The 24065-nt window shown below is 38.0% G+C and overlaps 2 protein-coding genes and 1 pseudogene across 2 annotated transcripts; all 3 read left to right on the plus strand.

Moving 5' to 3' along the window:
- The first annotated feature begins 2245 nt into the window (after positions 1-2245).
- On the plus strand, positions 2246-2801 carry LOC147924177 (ubiquitin-conjugating enzyme E2 5A-like). Its single transcript, XM_087496655.1, has 3 exons — positions 2246-2327; positions 2405-2532; positions 2640-2801. Exons 1-3 carry the CDS (start codon positions 2246-2248, stop codon positions 2799-2801), a joined length of 372 nt encoding a protein of 123 aa, XP_087352781.1.
- Positions 2802-13239: 10438 nt separating this feature from the next.
- Positions 13240-13340, plus strand: LOC147924178 (small nucleolar RNA R71; annotated as a pseudogene).
- Positions 13341-20625: 7285 nt separating this feature from the next.
- On the plus strand, positions 20626-21801 carry LOC104759694 (putative F-box/LRR-repeat/kelch-repeat protein At1g11620). The gene has a single exon (XM_019238974.2). The coding sequence runs from the start codon at positions 20640-20642 to the stop codon at positions 21756-21758; it is 1119 nt and encodes a 372-aa protein (XP_019094519.2). The 5' UTR covers positions 20626-20639; the 3' UTR covers positions 21759-21801.
- Positions 21802-24065: the final 2264 nt, after the last annotated feature.

A 24065-nucleotide genomic window follows, 5' to 3' on the forward strand; every position in this document is an offset into this window, starting at 1 on the left:
GTTTATTTTTAAATAATTATTTTTCATTTCTTAGGCGAGTATCTTTTTCATGTATTAAAGGTCCCTATTTTCCACATTTTAGTATTTCCTCTCATTTATCGGCTGAGTTATAGTAAAGTTATGGCTGAGGTATCACAACAAACAATCTGAAAGCAAACGACTGATCTATACGAATTTATGGCTTAGTTATGGTATTTAATGGAAAACCAAAGGTCTCGTCGACTCATATAACGGCTGAGTTATATTGATTTATAAATCCGTAATGGCTGAGATATCGTAATATCGGCTAAATTATAAATCCGCAATGTAGAATTCTTATAGACTTATAGTGATTTTTACACGTTCTATTATTAGGTTAACTTATGGTTTCCCGCCAAAATATTGCTTTACGGCTGAGTTATAATATTTACGGTATAACGAAAGGTTATGTGATGGCTGAGTTATGATATTGAGTGATGGCTTTGATGGATGAGTTATGATATTGAGTGATGGCTGAGTTATCACTAGAAACAATCTGAAAGAAACAATCTGATATATATGACTTTACGGCTGAGTTATAATATTTACGGGAAAACGAAAGGTTTCGTCGATTCATGTGACAGCTGAGGTATAGTGATTTATAAATCCGTAATGGCTGAGATATCGTAATACCGGCTAAATTATAAATCCGTAATGTATGATTTTTATAGACTTATAGTGATTTTTACACGTTCTATTATTTGGTTAACTTATGGTTTCCCGCCTATTATTAGGTTAACTTATGGTTTCCCGGCAGTGGAATCAATGGGGTTGCGTTCCAAGTTTTAGTATAAATAGGGAAAGGGTTGGAAATGTTCAGAGCATTCCAAACTAGAACGAAACTAGCAAAGATGCCAGTGACTACCCGATCTGCATGGTTGAAATGGGCCCGAGAACTGACAGCCGCTGGAACTAGCAGTTTCGATCCGAAAGCGTCGCATAATTCCCCCCCTCAAGAGTCTCCGTCTCGATCCCGTTACTTTAATCCTTTGCAAAAGGAACTCTGGATGTACCGAGCTCGCCGCAAGAGACTTGGCGCTTATATTAAAGCATTTCGTCTTAAATACGAGCAAGTCTTTCGGCTTTGCCGATCGGAAGGGACTATCCGAGTCCTGGATGAGCTCATCGCCGAAGGTTTTTTTCTGGCGAAGTGGCGCATGACTCGTCTACTTGCTGAGAATGCCTCTTGCGTAGAACAGGTCTCCCGTATGGTGGTGCCCAACTTACCCGAAGGTGATTACAAACCTTTGGGAGATTCTGACTTCCTGCACAATACGGAAGTCTGGGCCTACCGAGCTTGCCTGGAGAGGCTGAGGCGGTACGTCAACCACTTGGAGTCAACGGACCATTTCTACCGCGAAAGCCATGACGTAGTAGGTCCATGTGCCTTCTTGGAGGAGATGGTGTCCAAGGGCTCCGAAGTGCAGATGGAAAGGCTTGAATCCTTAAGGCGGGATTGTCAAATCTGGTGATCTGAACTGAGCAAGCTGGTGGTGGAAGAACCGTTGGAGTCCGATCTATCCGGTCCGCTCCCATCCTGAGACTTCAGGACCGTCCAGAATGCTAGAGACGATAGCCTTCCCATGGGAACTAGTTCGCTAATATGATGCTTGTCGCTTTTTTGTATTTTTTTATATATATTTTTGGCGAGTTGCAGAACTGAATGTAATCAATTTGAATTTAATGGAAAACGAAAGTTGAGTTATAGTGAGTTACGAAAGCCATGTGACGGCTGAGTTATGATTTAGTTATCACAAGAAACAATTTGAAAGTAAATGAGTGATATATATGACTTGACGGCTGAGTTATAATATTTACGGGAAAACGAAAAGTCATTTGACGGCTGAGTTATAGTGAGTTATGGTTGAGTTATCAGGGTTTACGGTTTAGGGCTGAGTTATAACGCCCTATAACGTTATGGCTGAATTATAGCCACCAGAGGGTTGTAAAACCGTAATTGATTAAAGGCGTAATACGCGAAGCGTCGCTTTAGTTCGGTTATAATTACGCGTTGAAGGGGTAAGAATTATGTATTTATGATAAAGGCGGACAGAATTATGGATTTATGAAGTCGAAGGGGTACTTTTTGTAAACCAAAGCGACGCTTCGCCGATTATACATACTTTTTGCTCTTGACTTACACATATTACCTTTGTCTCACGAAAACTCCTAAATCATATCCCAGATTCGAAAAATCTATTTACATTCTTCCTTCATTCCGTCAGGAATGGCCCGTCGTTCTCCTTCAAAGCATATAAGGACTGATCTGAAATATCTGAACAGGGATCTTTCGCCAAACATCACAGCAGGTAAACACATACATCTTTAGATTAGATTTGTTTTACTGTTAAGGATAAAAGAGATTGAGTGTTTGCCTTTTTTTTAGTAACTGTTGATTACGACATTTTCCGTTGGGAGGCTACTCTAATCGGACCGGTGAACACTCCTTATGAAGGGGGAGTGTTTAAACTTAGGCTTAGTTTTCCACCTGATTACCCAAGAAGTCCCCCCAAGGTATCTATTTTTGATTATACTCCTTTTTATTTTAGCAACTCAATATTAGGACTCCTTTTTTTGCAGCAACTCAATAGTTTTTTAAATAAATTTTCTTGATAATGCAGGTTGTTTTCATCACAAGAATTTGCCACCCAAATGTATCAGATAGGGGAGGCATTCACCTAAAAGTTTTGAAGCGCGACCGTTGGACACCCATGCCCATTGTTAAGCTTTTCAAGGAATTAGTGGAGAAGTTGAATGAACCAGAGGTCAATGATGAGGAATAGACCATTGAATATCTTGCCAACCTCTACAAATCTGATAGGAGAAGGTTTGAAACCATGGCTAGAGAGATGACTAATCAATACGCTGGGAGAGGAAACTGAAATATGAACTGAAATAGTTCATATATATTTTTAAGAACTCTTGAATAATTTATCTTGTTTTTGTTCTTTTTAACAAAATATTTCAGTCTCTGGTGTTGTAAGGTGTTGTAAACTCCATTTTAAAATAATATTTTATTCAGATTTTACTGTTTTAAAACATTAGAAACAACTTGTAAAGCTTTTAGAAAAGCAAATCAAATTGATATATATCATTATAAACAATTTGTAAAACCTTTTAAAACTTTCTAAAAACCAGATATACTCTTGTAAATGAATGATATATATAACTTGACGGCTGAGTTATAATTTTTACGGGAAAACGAAAGGTCATGTGACGGCTGAGTTATAGTGAGTTATGGATGAGTTATCACAACAAAAAATTTGAAAGTAAATAAGTGAATAAGTGATATATATGACTTGACGGCTGAGTTATAATATTTACGGGAAAACGAAAGGTCAGGTGACGGTTGAGTTATAGTGAGTTATGGCTGAGTTATAGTAAATTTTATTGCTGAGTTATTTAAAGAGATTGATTAAACACCACTAACAACACAACATTAGTTTGCTTGGAATCCATAACCATTAACAACAACATTATGGAAACATAATCCCATCATACACTAGCTCATCCTGCTATCTTAATTAGACCAAACATGATCATATAACCAAAAACTATCACAACTATCATCATCTTCATCCTTGCTTTCAATTCTTATTTTGCATCTTCAACCCTCTCAAATAGCTCTTTCTCAAGCTCCGTTTGCATCTTCTTCTCAATCTCCATTTCCATTTGTAGTTTTACAGTTTGAAGAGAGAAAGACTCTACCTCATCCAACAGTGCCTCATCGACCCACTTGAAGACATGGTCATCATTCATAAGCTATCAAGGTGATGGAGATAACAATTGGAACAAGAACAGATTCAACATAAACAAACAAGAACAGATTCAACATAACCAAGAACAGACTCTACCTTCTTCGCAGCTGCATACCCACAATGGAAGTATCGTCGACAAGGATTTGACTCCGATTTTGAATTTGTGGCCACGATTGCTTCTCCACACCAACATCTCTTAGGTACGCCAACAACTGTACCTCGTCCTCTCTCTCGGACATTTGATGCACAACTCGAATCTCCAGATACATTGCTCATGATTTACGAGAATTTGATTTTTTAGGGTTTAAGCATTCGACATTTGGGGATTTTCGTTTTGAAGAAGAAAAACATCACTCGGGTCAACAATTGAATATTAATATTATTAGGTTAACTTATTGTTTCCCGCCAACAATTTGAATATTAAAATTATTAGGTTAACTTATGGTTTCCCGCCAAAATATCGCTTTACGGCTGAGTTATAACCATTACTGGAAAACGAAAGGTCACGTAACGGCTGAGTTATAGTGACTTATAGCTGAGTTATTATCACAAGAAACAATTTGAAAGTAAATGAATGATATATATGATTTGGCGGATGAGTTATCATATTTACGGAAATTCGAAATGTCTCATCGATTCATGTTACGGCTGAGTTATAGTGAGTATGGCTGAGTTATCAAAAGAAACAATATGAAAGTAAATGGCTGATATATATGACTTTACGGCTGAGTTATAATATTTACGGTTAGACGAAAAGTCACGTCGATTCATGTGACGGCAGATTTATAAATCTTTAGTGCCTGATTTATCATAATACCGGCTGAGTTATATTCATATGAAACATTACAAAAAGAAATAAAAATAAAACAAGTTCAGAGTTCATAAAGAAGAAGACACGACATTACAATGGAATTCACTTCTAAAAACCGATTAAGAGGAGGAGGAACCATGGGCTTTTAATTAATCCCAATCAACAGGAGGAGGAACCACACACAGGTTAGCATCGGCCTCCGCAATCTCTCTCATCTCCTCTAACTTCTTGTGCTCTGTCGCTAAGTCGACAAGTTCTCCAGCCAAGATTTGATTCAGTTGGTTCAGTTCAGCGTCGATTAGTTCCAGTTGATGCACGAGGACGGTCTTCTCTTCCTTCTTCTTCATATGCTCATCCATCATACGCAGAATTTCTCTGTAGCGACGCTTTGACTCCGCCTCGACCGTGGCCCTTGTCTGAGAAAAGGCTTCGGACCTGGCCAATAGTGATTCCTCTTCCCACTCGTAATCTGGGACTCTTGTTGGTGATAATGCTTCGTCTGCCTTGCGTTTTTGACGTCTACTGGAACCCTCTCCGTCCATAGCTCGGCTATCAAAATAAAAACAACCGTCACCAACTGATAGGTGCAATGATCGAAAATATGCAATAGATTGAGAGGGGATGGAGAGGAGACTTACATATGCAATGATCGAAGGATATATTGATATTGGTTGTAGAGGAGATTTGTAGGTGCAATATATTGTGAGCGGAGAAGAAGGAAACGATACAATGAGTAAGAAACCGAAACGATACAATTAATTAAGAGAATTTAAAGGAAAAACAATAGGTTAACTTTTGGAAAAACGAAAGGTCACGTCGATTATTAGGTTAACTTATGGTTTCCCGCCAAAATATTGCTTTACGGCTGAGTTATAGTTTTACGGATTCATGTGATGGCTGAGTTCTACTTATCAAAAGAAAGGTCGCGTCTATTCTTAGGTTAACTTACTGTTTTCCGCCAAAATATTGCTTAACGGCTGAGTTATAGTTTTACGGGAAAACGAAAGGTCACATATATTCATGTGATGGCTGAGTTATAGTAAAGAAGGCTGAAATATATATATGACTTGACGGCTGAGTTATCACTAGGATTATTAGTCTATTACAGGAATAACTTATGGTTTCTCGCCAAAATATTGCTTAACCCTAAAAATATTAGTCTATTTATTACCTATCAACTACAAATAGAACCTCGTGACTGAGTTATAATATTCCATTTTTAGTCTATTACCTCTGAACTACAAACTAGAAAAAAATTATTTTTACAACACTATGTCCGCTCCACCCAAGATGCCGGATCTCCCCGACGACGTTTTCATAAAAATCGTTTCCCTTGTTGCAGAATATGGTGCAGATTATGATCGATGGTCCTCACTTGGTTCTATTTTAAGGGCTGGTCATAGGGGGAAAAATGCAGTATACAGTGATGAAGTTCTAAAGACAGCTGCTATAAATTGGCTTTGTACTGATCCATCAGAAATCAACACATCCAATGCCCCTGATGGTGGCCTCCAAAATGAAGGGCGGCACAGACCTTTCTTCGTCAAATGCTTTGAGGCCGGCAACCCCATTGCCATTTACTACGAAGGGCTAAGGGTTGTGGCTGAGGATAGAGATATCCAGCGTGGGATTGATATTCTCAGTCGTATTGTACCGGCCGATGATTATGCCACCTTAGCATGTGGGGTACTAAGTATTTGTCAAGGGAATGAGGATATGGCCGTCCATTACCTCCAGCTGTTTGATGCAAATCATTATCCTCTGATGTCTTCGGATGCCATTGTAAGCGGTAATTATTTTCTGGATGATTTATCTCGTTTTGATACGGCCCGGAAAAAATCATACTCAGCCTCCCATCGCTATCCTGATCGTCCGCCACTCCCTTCACCCACTTGTGCTGTGAAGTGTTCCCGTTCTCTCCGCTACGGAGACTTTAAAATCAAGTGCAAAAACTGTTACCTTTGGTGGTTGTCCCTCAAAGTCTCTAAGATCCTTTAGGGTTTGTAGCAGTGATTTCCAGTTTTACCTTATCAATTTGTGACTCTAATTTCTGTTTATTTTAAAATAATTATTTTCCATTTCTTCGTATAGTTTCCCATCTTTTTCATGTACTAAACGTCCCTTTTTCTTCGGCTAATTCTATGTATCCACCTTTCATGCTTCCACATTTTAGTATCTACTCTCACTTTGAGGCCGAGTTATAGTTTTACGGGAATACGAAAGGTCACGTCGATTCATGTGACGGCTGAGTTATAGTGAATAACGGATGAGTTATCAAAATGAACAATCTATATGGCTGAGTTATCAAAAGAAAGGTCGCGTCTATTATTAGGCTAACTTGCCAAATATTTCTTAATGGCTGAGTTATAGTGAGTTATGACTGAGTTATCGAAAGAAACAATATGAAAACAAACGTCTGATTTATACGACTGATCTATATGGATGAGTTACAGGTCATGTGACGGCTGAGTTATAGAGAATTATGACTGAGTTATCATTATAAAATATTTGAAGAAATGACCTTCGTTTCTAATGATAACTCAGCCATAATTCTCATCGATTCATGTAAGTAATGGCTGAGTTATCAGTAGGAATATTCTGAAAAGGTCTCGTCGATGCGTCTATTACAGGAATAACTTATGGTTTCCCGCCAAAATATTGCTTACCAATAAAATTAGGTTAACTTAACTTAATTTTATTGTTTAGTTTCCCGCCAAAATATTGCTTTACGGCTGAGTTATAGTTTTACGGGAAAGCAAAAGGTCACGTCGATTCATGTTATGGCTGAGTTATAGTTTTACGGGAAAGCGAAAGGTCAAGTCGATTCATGTCATGTTATCAGTAGGAATAATCTGGAAAGGTCTCGTCGATGCGTCTATTACAGGAATAACTTATGGTTTTCCGCCAAAATATTGCTTAACCCTAAAATTATTAGTCTATTTATTACCTATCAACTACAAATAGAACCTCGTGACTGAGTTATAATATTTCCGTTGCTTTAGTCTATTACCTCTCAACTACAAACTAGAAAAAAATTATTTTTTACAACACTATGTTCGCTCCACCCAAGATGCCGGAGCTCCCCGACGACGTTTTCATAAAATTTGTTTCCCTTGTTGCAGAAGATGCTGCAGAAGATCGATGGTCCTCACTTGGTTCTATTTTAAGGGCTGGTCATAGGGGGAAAAATGCAGTATACAGTGATGAAGTTCTAAAGACAGCTGCTATAAATTGGCTTTGTACTGATCCATCAGAAATCAACACATCCAATGCCCCTGATGGTGGCCTCCAAAATGAAGGGCGGCACATGCCTTTCTTCGTCAAATGCTTTGAGGCCGGCAACCCCATTGCCATTTACTTCGAAGGGCTAAGGGTTGTGGCTGAGGATAGAGATATCCAGCGTAGGATTGATATTCTCAGTCGTATTGTACCGGCCAATCCTCAGTTACCCCATTAGCCTTGATGCTAGTCACCAGATCCTCAAAATGCTCAATGTGATCCAAAGGCTTCTCATTGGGCAAAGCAGAGAAAGGTCTCTGCCCAACTAGTTGAAAGTACGCAGGCTTCAACTCAAAATCATTCCTCTGAAAAGGGGGAGGAACAATAGCAGACCGGTTCTCATACACCAGATCAGCCCTATTGTAGTCAGCAATGGTCCTGATCAAGTCCCGGTTGTTCTCCTGTCTTCGAACTGGGTTCTGTACGTGGTTGGCAGCTCCACGCACGTCTGCAGGTGGGTGTCGATCGATGCCACATAGTTGGTGTCGATCGACACCGTCGACACCATCAGCTGGTTCGTCGACAACAGCAATTTCAGCAATCACATTGCCCTCAGCATCAATCTTTTGGCCCTGCTCATTGCGCAAGTGGCCCTCTTGATCCCTCAAAGCACCATCCTCATCTCGCATCAGAATGATTGGATTAACCATCTTCAGAGATTTGGCTGCTTTTCGGTTCTCACGCTCAAGTTTTCCCAACTCTTGGTTTGAAAGCTTCAGAATTGGACCAGTCTTGTTGCTCCTTGTGTTAGGCTTATTAGGCATACACCTGAAACACACAAGAGAGAAGAAAACAAAAGCGTGTTAGTTTGAAAATAAAAAGAAAAAATCTAGACAAAATCAAAAACTCAAATCTAATGGTAGATCAAAGAGTCCCCGGCAACGGCGCCAAAATTTGATATGCTCAAATTAAACCCTAGAGCTACTCTCTCAAATTAAGAGATCACTGCAGTACTTAGGGGTCGAATTCCACAAGGACTCAAGACTACACAATAAATTATAGAGTTTTTCAATTATGCTAAACAGATTAAATTAAATTAAAACAAAAGCAATGCAAAATATTAATATTAAAGACTGTAGTAAATTCAAGAGATCAAAAAGCTAGGCCTAGGGAATTTCTCAGGAAATTATGAAATATTAAATCAAACAATAAATTAGGATTCAAACAATTAAGAACAGATCTAGAACTCTAAACACTTTTGTAAATTAAATCAGTTCTCACTGCAAATAATATCTAAATTTAAAACCAGAAAATCCAAATCTCTTTGTAAAATTCTAGGTAATAAATCAGCAATAAAATCAGGTTTAGATTGTTCACAAAATTATTAAATCAAATCTCTTTGCAAGAAATAATTTTGCTCATCAAAAGGTTTTATCAGGAAAATCAATTATATTCTCATATCAATTTATTTTCCTAAAGTATTAATTCTAGATGGCCAATCAAGGATTAATATGAAGAACAACCTAAGATGAAGATCTAGCAAGATAAAGAATCCTAAATAATCAGATCTAATAATTCATAAAATCCCTGTGAAAAACCCTAAACCTAACAAGCAAACTACTCAGACATAATCAAAGAAGAACAAGACATGATTCTGAATAATAAGCAATTGAAATTAAAAGAGTAAAAGGAAGGAGTTTAAGAATTCTTCTCTCAAAGCAGTTCAGATCTCTCTCCCAAAAGCTCTCAAAATCTCACAGGGTTGCAGAAAAAAATAAAACTCTCTAGAATAAAACTTAAGGGTTTGGAAAACCTAAAAACTATATATATATGTCCTAAAACACGTCAGGGACTTATGTTGCAAATATGGAAAACTTCGGGCAATTTTGTAAAACTTCCAAATTTGAAGACTTGTCTCGATTTGCAATGGGTGTCGACCGATGCTCTTCTAGTGTCGATCGATGCCCTTCGTACAATCAGACTTCAAATTGATTCTTCGAGATTTATGCTCCAAAACAATCCAAATTGCTCCATTTCGCTCCTTTCATGCTAAAAACCTATAAAGACTCAAAAACAATCTAGAAACAAATGAAAAGACACTAAAAGACTCCTTATATCATGGTTAAAAACCACAAAAACCATGATATATCAACTCCCCCAGACTTAGCCTTTGCTTGCCCTCAAGCAAAACAGAAACTTAGACCTGTGAAAGAGGTTTGAAAACTGGGAACTCACTCAACTGCATAATGATTCTTATTTGCACTCTTCATTTACCTGACTCAAGAACTTACTACTTGTACTTAACCATGATAAGCATCAACATTCCTTACTCAAATCCCACAATCCTTTGGAATCTCTGAAATCTCCATTGTCATCTCATTAGTCAATATTAAAGCACAAATAAGGTGAATTCTTACTTTGGGTGTATTGATCAGTGACATATGGACTCTCTTCAGGCCAAGACATTCTTCTTACATCTCCTTTCCTCTCCCTTTTCTCACTTCCATTTTTTTTCTTTTCTCTCTTTTCTTATTTTTTTTTCTTCTAATCAAAGGTGTAAGCGAATACCGGGGTCATTGGTAATTTACCTACCTCTCGCTTCCAAGCTTTGTGTGATCATTTGACTCAAGAGTAGAATAATGAGGTCACAGGTAATTTACCTACCTCTCTAAACTGATCAAAATCATTTCATCTTTTATTCTTTTTTTTTCTGATTTTTTTTTTCTTAAAGCACTGAAGGGAAGAGAGAGGGGAGACATACTTTGAAAAATTGCACTGTCTTATATGGCCTGAAGAAGATGTCTAGTCCACTGATTTCCAACCCCAAAGTAAGAGATTAAGTCCGGTTAAAATCTTGATAAAAGTTGAGACAACGTTAGATCAATCAGATATCCATTGAATAAGGGCTTTCAGGATTGTTGATAAGGCTCATAGTCTTTCTAAGCTTCAGTTCTGAGATTAAGTATAAACAAATAATCATTAGAGTGTTAGCCAAATAAGAGAAATCATTAGTCAAGATCATAATTCCAAAGATAAAAAGAAAAATTCTGAAAAATTTGAATTTGACTCAAACTTTATGGTTTTGACTGACACAACTGAAACTCAAAAACAGAAAACATAGTTAGTAACTAACCTCCCCCAGACTTAAACAACACTGTCCCCAGTGTTATCAAGTAAGAGGAAAGCAAAAATAAAATAAAATAAATAAAAATCAAAAGCAAAAGAAAAAGAAAAACCTACCAGTGGGTTGCCTCCCACTAAGCGCTTGTTTTTAGTCATTAGCTTGACTGTGTTGGAGCTCATTCATCCGGAGGATCAGAACATGGCATTGAAGTCCTCTTCATCCAAGGTGGTGTATAAGCTTTAGGTGCATGAGGCTTGCCAAGGATGTGAGAAATAGGATCAGTGTGGGATTTAGGGATGGGATTGCTTCTCTTATGCCCTGCAAAATCATCAACAGAAGAAACAAGCGCTCTACGATAATCTCGTGGCTTGGTTAACTGTAAAACAGTTTTTGTAGCTTTGAAGGTCTTATTGATGATAGGAGGAAGTTTAGGAGAAGGAGATGTGTACCTTTGCCTTACCTGAGGGCTCTGGAGTGTGGATTGATGACTCTTCTGTTTGGGAACAGGTTTCTGACTTGGAGCATCAGTTTTGGAGCTGTTCTGTCTCGGTCGTGGAGGGGTGTCGATCGATACCCTCTTGGTGGCATCGATCGACACTGAGCCTGATGCTCGTGTTGCAGAAACTTTTTCAACAGAAAAAGTCTGTCCATCAATAGTAGAAGCCCTCCTCAGCTTATCCATCTCGAAATTCAAACTCAAACCATCCACATTTAGTGCTATGTGTCCCTTCTTCACATCAATGATGGCACCAGCTGTAGCCAAGAAAGATCTTCCTAAGATGAGAGGATCTTTAGGCTCTTGATCATACTTCAGCACCACAAAGTCAGTGGGAATCATGAAGTTTCCAACCTTAACTGAAATATCCTCTAAAACACCTTCAGGAGTTCTTCGGGAGCGATCAGCCAAGATAAGAGAAATCTGAGTTGGCTTGAATTCTGTCATCCCAAGTCTCACAGCAACAGAATGTGGCATCAAGTTGATGCTAGAACCAAGGTCACAAAGTGAGTGTGCAAACCTTCCTGTAGAGATAGAGCAATCAAGAACAAAGCTTCCAGGATCTGGTAACTTCTTAGCAGTCTTACATTGAATGATTGCACTCACTTCCTTAGAGACAACCACCTCCTGCTTCTTCTCTTTCTTCCTCTGTACAGGCTGGTTCAACAGAATTGCACTGACATCTTTTGTAAGAAGTGCTCCTTCTTCAGGGCTCAAACCATTGGATACCATTCTCCTCACATACCGCTTAAGAGGTGGTGAAAGCTTTACTGCATCAATTAAAGGCATCTCAATCATTACCTTGTCCATCATTGCTTTGCATCTAGCTTCCTCCATCTCTTGCTTAGACTTTCTTGGCTTGGGAAAAGGAACCTTAGGCTTGTAGACCCTTTCAACTGTTGGAACCTGAGATTTCGCAGCTTCTGGTTCCGTCTGAGAAGAGTGTCGATCGACACCCAGGTGGTGTCGATCGATGCCATCATCTGGATCCGACAGATTGGCCGATTTTTCTCCTTGTTCTGCAGAAAACATTTCACCATCATCTTCATCTCTCACTGATATGGCATTGCAAGCATGTCTGGGGTTTGACTCAGTTCTTGCTGGAAGATAATTCTCTTGCCTTTTTACAGACCCAGCAGTCTGTGCAACTTGAACTTCCAGCTTCTTAACATGAACATTTAATGCTTCTATCTTCCCATTCAGCTCAGTGTAGACATTGTCAATCTTTCCATTGAATGTCACTGTCAGATTCTCTTGTCCCTGAAGAATCTGCTCGAGCATGGCTTCCATTCTACTCTCAGAAGAAGTCTGTGGAGGCGGAGACTGATAGGATGAGTTCCCATAAGTCCTTGTGAAGTTGCTCCCTTGTTGCTGCTTCTGGTAGTCCGGTTTGGGAATGTAGCCTGAAGAGTTCCCACTGTAAGGCCTGTGGCCTTGCTGATTGCCAAATCTCTGACCTTGATTGCCATATACAAAGTTGACATCTGCTTCTTCATTCCCAGTCTCAGGTTGTGGCTCAAATGATTCAACTTCAGCAGCAAAGTGAACTGATTTCTTACCAACCAGGAGATTATGAACTGAATCAAGCTTAGCATTAACAGAAGCTAGCTGGTTTGCATCAAATCCTCCATGCAATCTCTTCCTTTCAGCATCTGCTCTCTTAGTACTATTGCTAGCAGCTAAGTTCTCAATCAACAATTCAGCATCTTCTGGCATTCTTGTCTTGAAATTTCCATGACTTGCAGCATCTAAAGCCAACTGATACTCCCAGTCACACCCTCTGAAGAAGATACTTAGCAGTTGAACTCTTGAGAAACCATGGTGTGGACAGTCCCTTTGGTAAGCCTTGAATCTCACCCAAGCTGCTTTGAAAGCTTCATCCGGTCTCTGCTTGAAGGAAGACAGCTTGACTCTCAACTCATCTGACATTGCATCATCATAGAAGTGGTTGAGAAAGGCCACCTTGACATCACGCCAGCTTGTCAATGATCCAGGAGGCAGCTGTTTCAACCACTGAGATGCCTCTCCTGCAAGTGAGTAAGGGAAAAGTTTGCAGAAGATGTAGTCCTCAGTTACCCCATTAGCCTTGATGCTAGTCACCAGATCCTCAAAATGCTCAATGTGATCCAAAGGCTTCTCATTGGGCAAAGCAGAGAAAGGTCTCTGCCCAACTAGTTGAAAGTACGCAGGCTTCAACTCAAAATCATTCCTCTGAAAAGGGGGAGGAACAATAGCAGACCGGTTCTCATACACCAGATCAGCCCTATTGTAGTCAGCAATGGTCCTGATCAAGTCCCGGTTGTTCTCCTGTCTTCGAACTGGGTTCTGTACGTGGTTGGCAGCTCCACGCACGTCTGCAGGTGGGTGTCGATCGATGCCACATAGTTGGTGTCGATCGACACCGTCGACACCATCAGCTGGTTCGTCGACAACAGCAATTTCAGCAATCACATTGCCCTCAGCATCAATCTTTTGGCCCTGCTCATTGCGCAAGTGGCCCTCTTGATCCCTCAAAGCACCATCCTCATCTCGCATCAGAATGATTGGATTAACCATCTTCAGAGATTTGGCTGCTTTTCGGTTCTCACGCTCAAGTTTTCCCAACTCTTGGTTTGAAAGCTTCAGAATTGGACCAGTCTTGTTGCTCCTTGTGTTAGGCTTATTAGGCATACACCTGAAACACACAAGAGAGAAGAAAACAAAAGCGTGTTAGTTTGAAAATAAAAAGAAAAAATCTAGACAAAATCAAAAACTCAAATCTAATGGTAGATCAAAGAGTCCCCGGCAACGGCGCCAAAATTTGATATGCTCAAATTAAACCCTAGAGCTACTCTCTCAAATTAAGAGATCACTGCAGTACTTAGGGGTCGAATTCCACAATGACTCAAGACTACACAATAAATTATAGAGTTTTTCAATTATGCTAAACAGATTAAATTAAATTAAAACAAAAGCAATGCAAAATATTAATATTAAAGACTGTAGTAAATTCAAGAGATCAAAAAGCTAGGCCTAGGGAATTTCTCAGGAAATTATGAAATATTAAATCAAACAATAAATTAGGATTCAAACAATTAAGAACAGATCTAGAACTCTAAACACTTTTGTAAATTAAATCAGTTCTCACTGCAAATAATATCTAAATTTAAAACCAGAAAATCCAAATCTCTTTGTAAAATTCTAGGTAATAAATCAGCAATAAAATCAGGTTTAGATTGTTCACAAAATTATTAAATCAAATCTCTTTGCAAGAAATAATTTTGCTCATCAAAAGGTTTTATCAGGAAAATCAATTATATTCTCATATCAATTTATTTTCCTAAAGTATTAATTCTAGATGGCCAATCAAGGATTAATATGAAGAACAACCTAAGATGAAGATCTAGCAAGATAAAGAATCCTAAATAATCAGATCTAATAATTCATAAAATCCCTGTGAAAAACCCTAAACCTAACAAGCAAACTACTCAGACATAATCAAAGAAGAACAAGACATGATTCTGAATAATAAGCAATTGAAATTAAAAGAGTAAGGAAGGAGTTTAAGAATTCTTCTCTCAAAGCAGTTCAGATCTCTCTCCCAAAAGCTCTCAAAATCTCACAGGGTTGCAGAAAAAAATAAAACTCTCTAGAATAAAACTTAAGGGTTTGGAAAACCTAAAAACTATATATATATGTCCTAAAACACGTCAGGGACTTATGTTGCAAATATGGAAAACTTCGGGCAATTTTGTAAAACTTCCAAATTTGAAGACTTGTCTCGATTTGCAATGGGTGTCGACCGATGCTCTTCTAGTGTCGATCGATGCCCTTCGTATAATCAGACTTCAAATTGATTCTTCGAGATTTATGCTCCAAAACAATCCAAATTGCTCCATTTCGCTCCTTTCATGCTAAAAACCTATAAAGACTCAAAAACAATCTAGAAACAAATGAAAAGACACTAAAAGACTCCTTATATCATGGTTAAAAACCACAAAAACCATGATATATCAAGTGCGTTATGGCTGAGTTATAATACTTGACAGATGAGTAATAACACAAAATAAAGTTATAATACTTGACAGATGAGTAATAACACAAAATAAAATAAATCTCCCTAACTATAGAGCACAAGTTTTCGCATTGTGCCCAACTTCCTTACATCGCGAACATGCGTGTTGCTTCCTAGGGCGTTTATTTTCAGTGACAACTTCCAAAGATGATTTAATCCTACGCTTCTTTGGTCTTCCTGGCTGGTTCACAATAATCGGAGGCAAGCACTTCTGATTATCCACAACTTCAGGAGCAGGGAATGATTCATCTGGAGGCATGATTGAACCAGCCCATCCGTTAACCAAATCAACACTCCTAAATTTCGGATCGCACATGGAGATACGACACACATGCATATGCTCTGCAGCTGCGATTAAATGGATGCATGGTATTTTCTCGTGGTCGAAACGACGGCATGTGCAACTTTTTATTTCTAAATTTACAACATGCAAAGATGATCCATATTTCACTTGCACACGTACAGCATCAATCGTTTGTACCTCCATAAGTTTTGCTGCGGTGACACGGTCCTATTATGAAAACAATTACGTTTTAGACACAGTCCTATTAAGAAAAAACGGTTTAGGCTGTCCCATTATGAAAACAATTACGGCTGATTTATTGAAACAATAATGGCTGAGTTATGAAAACTATAATGGTAATGGCTGAGATAAGGAGACAATAACGGCTGAGATATTGTAACTGTTATGACTGAGTTATCAACATTGACGACTGACTTATGTAAACTTACCTGTAACAGTTTCTCAACACCTCGAGTGAGCGTTGTTAGCTGCGATTTTGCATCCTCTCTCCGTTCAGAAAACCATCTGGTCATCATATCCCGTATCGATTCTAGAAGTCGAACTATGGGAAAACTTCTAGCATTTGACAGTGCATTGTTCATTGATTCTGCAATATTCGTTGTCATTAAATTGTACCTTTCACCAGGAAATGAACACGCGCCCACATTCGGACACTAGCTCGTTGGAGGTATCCATGTAGTTCGGGATGACGTGCTTCAATCTCATTGAAAGCCTCATTAAAATCAGTTAGCCTAAAACACTTTGCCGCTTTTTTCACCAGAGGGAACAAATGTTTTCCTTTGAACTTCACCAAGATGTTCTTATACAAATGGTAAGTGCAAATTCCATGCGAAGCCAACGGATACACTTGACCAATTGCTTTCCCTATTGACATATGTCTGTCGGAGATTATCGCAACATCCTTTTCGTCTGGAATGGCAACTTTGAGTTGTGTAAAGAACCAACGCCAAGACTCATCATTTTCAGTGTCAACAACAGCGAAAGCTAATGGGAAAATTTGAAAGTTACCATCCTGAGCTAGGGCTGTTAGAAGTGTCCCTTTGTAACTACCATGGAGAAACGTTCCGTCGACAACAACAACTTTTCGCATGAAAGCAAACCCAGCAATACTCGCACCAAAAGCAATAAAAACATATTTGAATCTATCTTCATCACCTATTTGAAGACGCGTGACTGTACCCGGATTTCCCTTTTTAACTTATATATGTAAGAAGGCAACTCGCTAAAACTTTCCTCAGGAGTTCCCTGATCGATCTGCCTTGCATTCAGCAGCGTTCGATATGCCTTCCAGTAATCCAATTGTCGACACCAACAAATTAATAAATCAGCTATAATATATAAATAACTCAGCCGATACATTCGAATAAGTCAGCCTTAAATAATCAATAAATGAGCCGTAAAATGTAAATAACTCAGCCTATACATACCTATAACTCATCCATTGTTATCAATAAGTAACTCAGCCTATACATACCTATAACTCAGCCATTATTATCAATAAGTCAGTCGAAACATAGTAATTACCTGTAGACTAAATTGCTTATTGAAAATGACTCCGACACTTTTAGGTTTAACATCCGGACCAAGATCACCAAGATAGTCCCTGTAAAGACCTGCCAGTACATCAACTGTTGATTGGCGGCATCTAGTAGAACGTTCCGTCACAGAACATGTGTGTTCCGAATCGTATACACGAACATGAAAATCCGGGTCATCCCCTTGTACAGATGCACGAACTCTCCAAAGACATCCTTTAACCCAACACCTAAAAACCACTTGTTTCGGATTGAGACTGGTACATTAAAATCAAATCCATCCCTAACCGAAATAAGTTTCACGTGATTCCTGAACTGCTTTTTGCTACTTTATCGTTGTCCTATAGCAATTTTTAGCTTTGACACCTCCAACCTAATAGCCTCCGGATTCATCTTCGATCCGGCAAAGTTATCATCTCTATGAGCTTTCTTCTGAGGAGGTGGAGTAGGTGGGTCTTCCACTTTACTCTGAGGCTTGCCCAATACAGAAAACTTCTCGTCATCAGACAACTCACCATCGGAGTCGTCGAAAACATCAAATCGGGTTGAAAATTTATCGTCTTCTTCTTCGTCAGATGCTACTTCGACAGCTTCTTCTTCGTTTTCTTTGTCAACGATCTTACCATAATCAAAACAAGTGCCTTCAAATCCCCCACCGCACACTTCGTATGTAGATGCTGCTTTCGAGTCTCTGCTTTGCCGAATCATACTTCCTCTAGCTCCACTAGTTTCTGATCGGTTTTCCATAGCCCCAAAAAACATTGCAACTGTCGATCATTGGAGATAAAAACTGGTGGAGTATCATGCGCCATATGTTTCATTGCCTTGTTCGAGAACATGTAGCTCAGCTTTAGCTCATGTCTAAACGAGTCCAATCCGTAGTCTTCAAGAACAAGCTTAACAAGCTTGTCGTGTGTTGTGCCTCCATCTATCTGCACAACTATACACCCTCTATCGTCGGAGTTAAATACATATCTCTGTGTCTTTATCCACTTACCGGACACAACTAGTACCAGCACTGGATCCAGGAAAGATAATGAAGAACAAGGTGGAGAAGAAGTAGAAGAACAAGGTGTGAAGAAGAAAGTGAAGAAGAAGTAGAAGAACAAGGTGAATAAGAAGGTAAATAGTTCACTTATAACCAGTTGAAGAACCAGAGTCGAACGACGTTTCGTATTTCCGGAGAAAAAAGATGATGACATGGAATGCTGACATGGATGCTGCGTTCGACGTGGCAAGTCAGCCATGAAACAATACCATAACTCAGCCTAACTAAAACTCAGCCACAACATGAAAAATATTACAGTAATTAAAAAGCAAAAAAAATTGCTGCCAAACTCAGCCGCTTCATTAACTGAAAATATGTAACTCAGCCGTATCGTTTGATAAGTCAGCCGTAACTGAAAAACATTCTAGTAATTAATCTTTTGCTAATAAGTCAGCCGTCAAACGGCTGACTTGTCGATAAGTCAGCCTATGATGGATGGGTTATAATTTTTTACCATAACTCAGCCGTAACAACATCTCATAAGTCAGCCGTTTTTCATAACTCAGCCACTCGGAAAATGGTAACTCAGCCGTGTCGTTGTAATAACTCAGCCAAAATTTTGACAACTCAGCCGTGTCGTTGTAATAACTCAGCCAGAAGTTTGACAACTCAACCATCAGGTGATAACTCAGCCGTCACTAAAGCTGAGTTATGCGCATAACTCAGCCAGATTTAATAAGTCAGCCGTAACGCTTGGCTGACTTATGAGCATAACTCAGGCAGATTTTAATAAGTCAGCTGTCCGCTCTTACTCAAATATTTTTCCGATAACTCAGCCTCAACATACCAATAACTCAGCCGCAACATACTATGTATCGCGTTACGGCTGAGTTATGGTTACACATCAGCGATTTATGACGTGGCGTCTGACGTGGCAATGGCATTTTTGTAATTACGTTTTTTCCGGTAACATAAAACAGGGGCACGCTGGGTATTTTGAAAATACCCGAAACATTCTAGTAATAAAAAAGTTTTTTGTAGATTCTGGTAATATTACCTAAAATGAGTAACGTTTGAGTAATTCACCCATTTATTTATATTAAATTATTCAATGAACTAGTTTTATTATTTTCTTAAAATAAATAAAAACCAAATTTTTATTTAAATTTTAGAACCTAGGTAGAGGTTGGTTCATTGCTTTGATGCTTTCCAATATTTTTAAATCCAATTTGATTTAGAAATTCATTTTAATAAACCAAAATTTAATTTGCTTTTTGAAATTGATTTTAAAATCAATATGGACTTGCTTGATTTTAGAAGTTTGTGGTATTTTTAAGTAATTTTTCCACTTTTTAAATGAACCTCAAGTACCACAAGTTTTATAAAACCATATATATATATATATATATATATATGGAGTTCTTTATTTTTGTTTTTTTAAAGGTTATTTTAGGGTAATTAACATTACTTGATTTTTTAGGACTTACTTGATTTAAAAGATTAATCTTAATATAATACTAGGTAACAACCCGCACATAGTGCGGAATAAATCTATGCAAATAAAATTAGAGTTATGAGTAAAATTATTTTCTGAGATCTAAAATTCATTTGTGTAAAAATAAAACATATAACTAAAATTTGTTTATTTTATTAATTCACGTTCATTTTATGTAAGATTATGTTTATGTTTCACCCGTGAAATATTATACTAATGGTATTTAAAAGTCAATCCTCTATAATAATGATTTTTGTGATAATTTAGTTTTGAATATTTAAATATGTGAAATTGTGAATAGTAATCAGATTTTTTTTAATAAGTAAATAACTTCGGGTTTTGAAAATATTTTAAATCTAGTAATGATATATTTTAATAAGTAAATATGTTATAAAATTATTAAAATATATTTTAAGATTGAAATGTTTGGTTAAATACTTAAATATTTTTTAATTAATTGAATAGGAATATTTCTTAATCATTAATGAAAATTATATGTAAATATTCATAAAAATGAGGACAATAAATTCTTTGGTGTCTCGAGCTCTCCAATGCCGACACATCAGCATTTTCTTGAGAGTGTTTCTCTATTAATATATAGGGAATAATTATGATATACTCATAAGATGTTTAACCAAGGCACTAATCCATATCATTGATCCAATATGCTATCTTTATGTATATAATACGTACACGACTATATCTTCTAGTCCTAATCGTTATCACACAATAGATAATTTCAATGTCCCTTCGGGGACATCCGATAAAAAAATAATTCCAATATAAATGTTAAATATGTATATTATTCATAATTTTTTTTTTTGAAAAATTCTGACAATGGCAATGTATCTTTCGTCAGATTTGGTAGAGGAGATATTCAAACGGGTTCCAGCTAGGTCTCTTGAACGTTTAAGACATACATGCAAGCAGTGGAATACCCTAATCAAAGACCCGAGATTCGTCAACAAGCATATGTCTCACATGCATGGTCGTGAAGAGCAGTTCACAGTCTTCAACGACGTTTCCACAGTTTCTCCTTCGTTGTGTTCAACAATTTCTTGCGTCGGTATGAATTTCAACGACGAACCTCGTTTGAATTTTCAGGTTTTTAAACCTCTTCCATCTTCCGATTTATTGGTGCGCAGTGTGTTCCACTGTGATGGTCTATTGCTAATGGACATGAGAACCAAACTCTTAGTTTCTAATCCGTTGTTGAAACAAGCAAGATGGATCAAGTGTGGATCTAACCCTGAGTTTGACCATCCCATGGATGCGTATGGTCTTGGATACGTTAGTAACGGGTCGCGAAGTTGTAACGATTACAAAATGGTTAAGTTTCGTTGTACTGAAGATATAAGGGCTGAAGTCTACGATTTTAAATCTGATTGTTGGAAGGTTGTTGTTGTTGTTAAAAACTATATTGGGTTCTCTGGATTACCAGTTTCAAGTGTGTGTTTGAGAGGAACTCCTTATTGGATAGGTTATAATAGGTACCTTAATAGAACCGTTTCGATACAATCTTTTGATTTCTCAAAAGAAAGATTTGAGCCCTTGTTCAAGTTTCTTCATCATTCATCCATTGGGCCAATTCAGTGGCAAGATTCTCTTTCTTTAGGGATTTTCAGAGGAGATCATCTTTCTCTGTTACATGAACCTCGCTTAAAAGGTAGGATACATATATGGGTGATGAGAGAGAAGGATTGGAGTAAGTTGATGACAGTTGCTATACCTCAACTTCACAAGTTTCCTAAATACCCAAGTTACTTCATTGAGAACAATGGTAAGCTTGTGCTCTCTGTCCGTCACTTTGTCACTAGGGCTATTAGCATCTACGTTGTGGGAGAGAACCAAGAATGCCAAAAATTTGAATGTTACTCTTCTATGGAGCCTTCAATTGGTGGTTCTGGTTGCTACTATGTGCCGAGCTTGCTTCTAGTTCCAGGCTTTTCAAGCTGAGAGGAAGAAGAATAAGCATGTTCCTTTGTCAAGAGTTTTTTGTTTTTCTTTTGTTTTTCCATTATCAAGAGTTGACTGTTTAGGTTCTTTCATGTGTTATAAATTATTGTCTTCCGTTCGAACTCTATAGACATAGTGGGATAACTTTATATGATCGAGTTTGAATCTGATTCAATGAGAAACAAAATATTTGCATACATACACAAATGGTTTTCTATTTATCTATTTTTTAATTTTCTTTCTCTATGTTTACATTATAGTTTTAGACGGATCTCAACTCAACTCCAGTGAGTAAATTCGAGGACTTTATACAACCATGGTTATGTTCCTTGTTTCCCAAGCTTAATCTCAATTGCATAAAATCAAGTACTTCCAAAGCTTGATCTCAAATTGTATATGTTCTACTTACCTGGTATATTAATTAATGATCGCTGGATGACATAAAATTAAATAAAGTCTGCATTTAAATTAATACTGAAGAGATATTAATGAATAAATAGGCGAAAACACAACCGAGTAGCTAAAACATAATTTTGGCAGGACCAAAGTAACCTATGGAAACTAGGATAAGATATATTTACTTAAGACCACAAATCTAGTTTATGGTGCTTCATTTTTCTTCTATATATAAAGACCATGCTTCACCAGCGGTGAGGTCTCCAGCGTGTACACGGGAAATGGCGAGGTGAGCATAAAGAATCGGAGGAACCATCCTAAAAATGTAGTTGGCATCTTTGTAGCAGTAGATGAGATCAGACATTGAGAGACTACCATCACCATCGAGGATTTCAAAGTGGAACCATACCCTTGGACGGTAGAAGTAGAAGTCGAAGTCATCGTTTAGGTTGTCTTCCAAGTATGGGTGGAGCAAATGCTTCTTTACCACGATCATGGTGATGGTCGGAGCATAGTCATCTTCTCTCAGAGTCTGCCTCAAGTCATTCAGCTCGTCTCGGAGAATTTCATCACTCACAGCACAACGGAAGATGATGATTCTGTTTGGTTTACTTCGGCTATAAGCTTTGACAAGCAATGAGGCGGCCTCACCAAAACCTAGGATTTTCTCTTCACCATTTGTTTGGGCTCTGATCATTGTGGCGAACGGTTCTGTAATCGGCCACTGCAGATTCCCAACGACAGCCGCAACTGAATTTTTGACATGGGCGCCATCAACATGACTTGGTCATCTTCATCTTCAGCTTCATGGGTCAAGTTATTATTGACCATTCCTTCCGGCTTCAACTCGCTCATGGACGTCTGGAGATCTCTTACTGGATTGTTTGATGCAATAGATAAAACACTAGTAAAAAGAATCACGAACCAACACAAAGTCAACAATCGAGCCCAAGTAAAGTCGAAGCAAAGCACATAACAAAAAGTAGCAAACAGAGGAGAAACATACTGAAAGAACAAATTTTCCAAGAAAAGGGTATCAAACTGTTATGAACACGAAAAGTTAAAGAATGAGATTACCTTTGAGCTCCATGGAGAGGATCTACATTAAACCCAAGCTGCTTTATATTATGGATGTCCAAAAGCTCTCCGTCTTCTTTAACAACTCCAAAGAATGGTCTCCAATAGTAATACGGCTGATGTATTTTGAGTTGGTGTGTACTCAAGAAACGCTCCACGAATGCAACGGGAAGCGTGATTCCTTCTTCACCCTTCATCTCAGATATCTTATCTTCTATGGTTATTGGAGTCCTTATGAATTGGTGGTAAACTGGTAACCCTCGTTACGTGCAGCGTTGCTGTTGGTCCAAACCTTGTATGCAAGCCGAAGGAGTCTATCGTATGCATCCCACCTGATCGATTTCATCACCTTCCCTCTATATTCTTTTACATCTCTAATCACAGCTTCCTTTAGGTATTGTCTTAGAGAAACTCCTCCTCTGAGCATTTTTGAGATGTTGGATCAGGGAACCGTCGATAGATAGAAGAAAAGGCGTGAAAAGACTAGGGTTCAAGAACCGTTGATCTTTCTTGCAGAGAAAGTAACCTTTGATTCTTCACAAGGCTTTGTTGAATCTTGGGTAGAGAAAAACAGAGTTTAAGAAGATGATCGAGAAAAACAGAGGTTACGAAGATGATCAATAACTTGACGAGCAGGGTTTCTTGATTCCCGAAGCCACAAACGTAGTTGCAACTATAATATAAAATGTGTTTTCTTCAAAGCAAAATAGGAAGAGGAAAACCGAAACATTTAAAATATTTATCTTATTTAGAGGAGAAGAGACGATGAAAGGTCGACGTTATTGGTTTTGGAGTGGATAAATTGAGATAAAAAAATATTACTAAACTTTTTAA

Source organism: Camelina sativa, chromosome 17 (genome assembly GCF_030686135.1).
Source record: "Camelina sativa cultivar CO46 ecotype springtype chromosome 17, ASM3068613v1".
Classification (NCBI taxonomy): domain Eukaryota; kingdom Viridiplantae; phylum Streptophyta; class Magnoliopsida; order Brassicales; family Brassicaceae; genus Camelina; species Camelina sativa.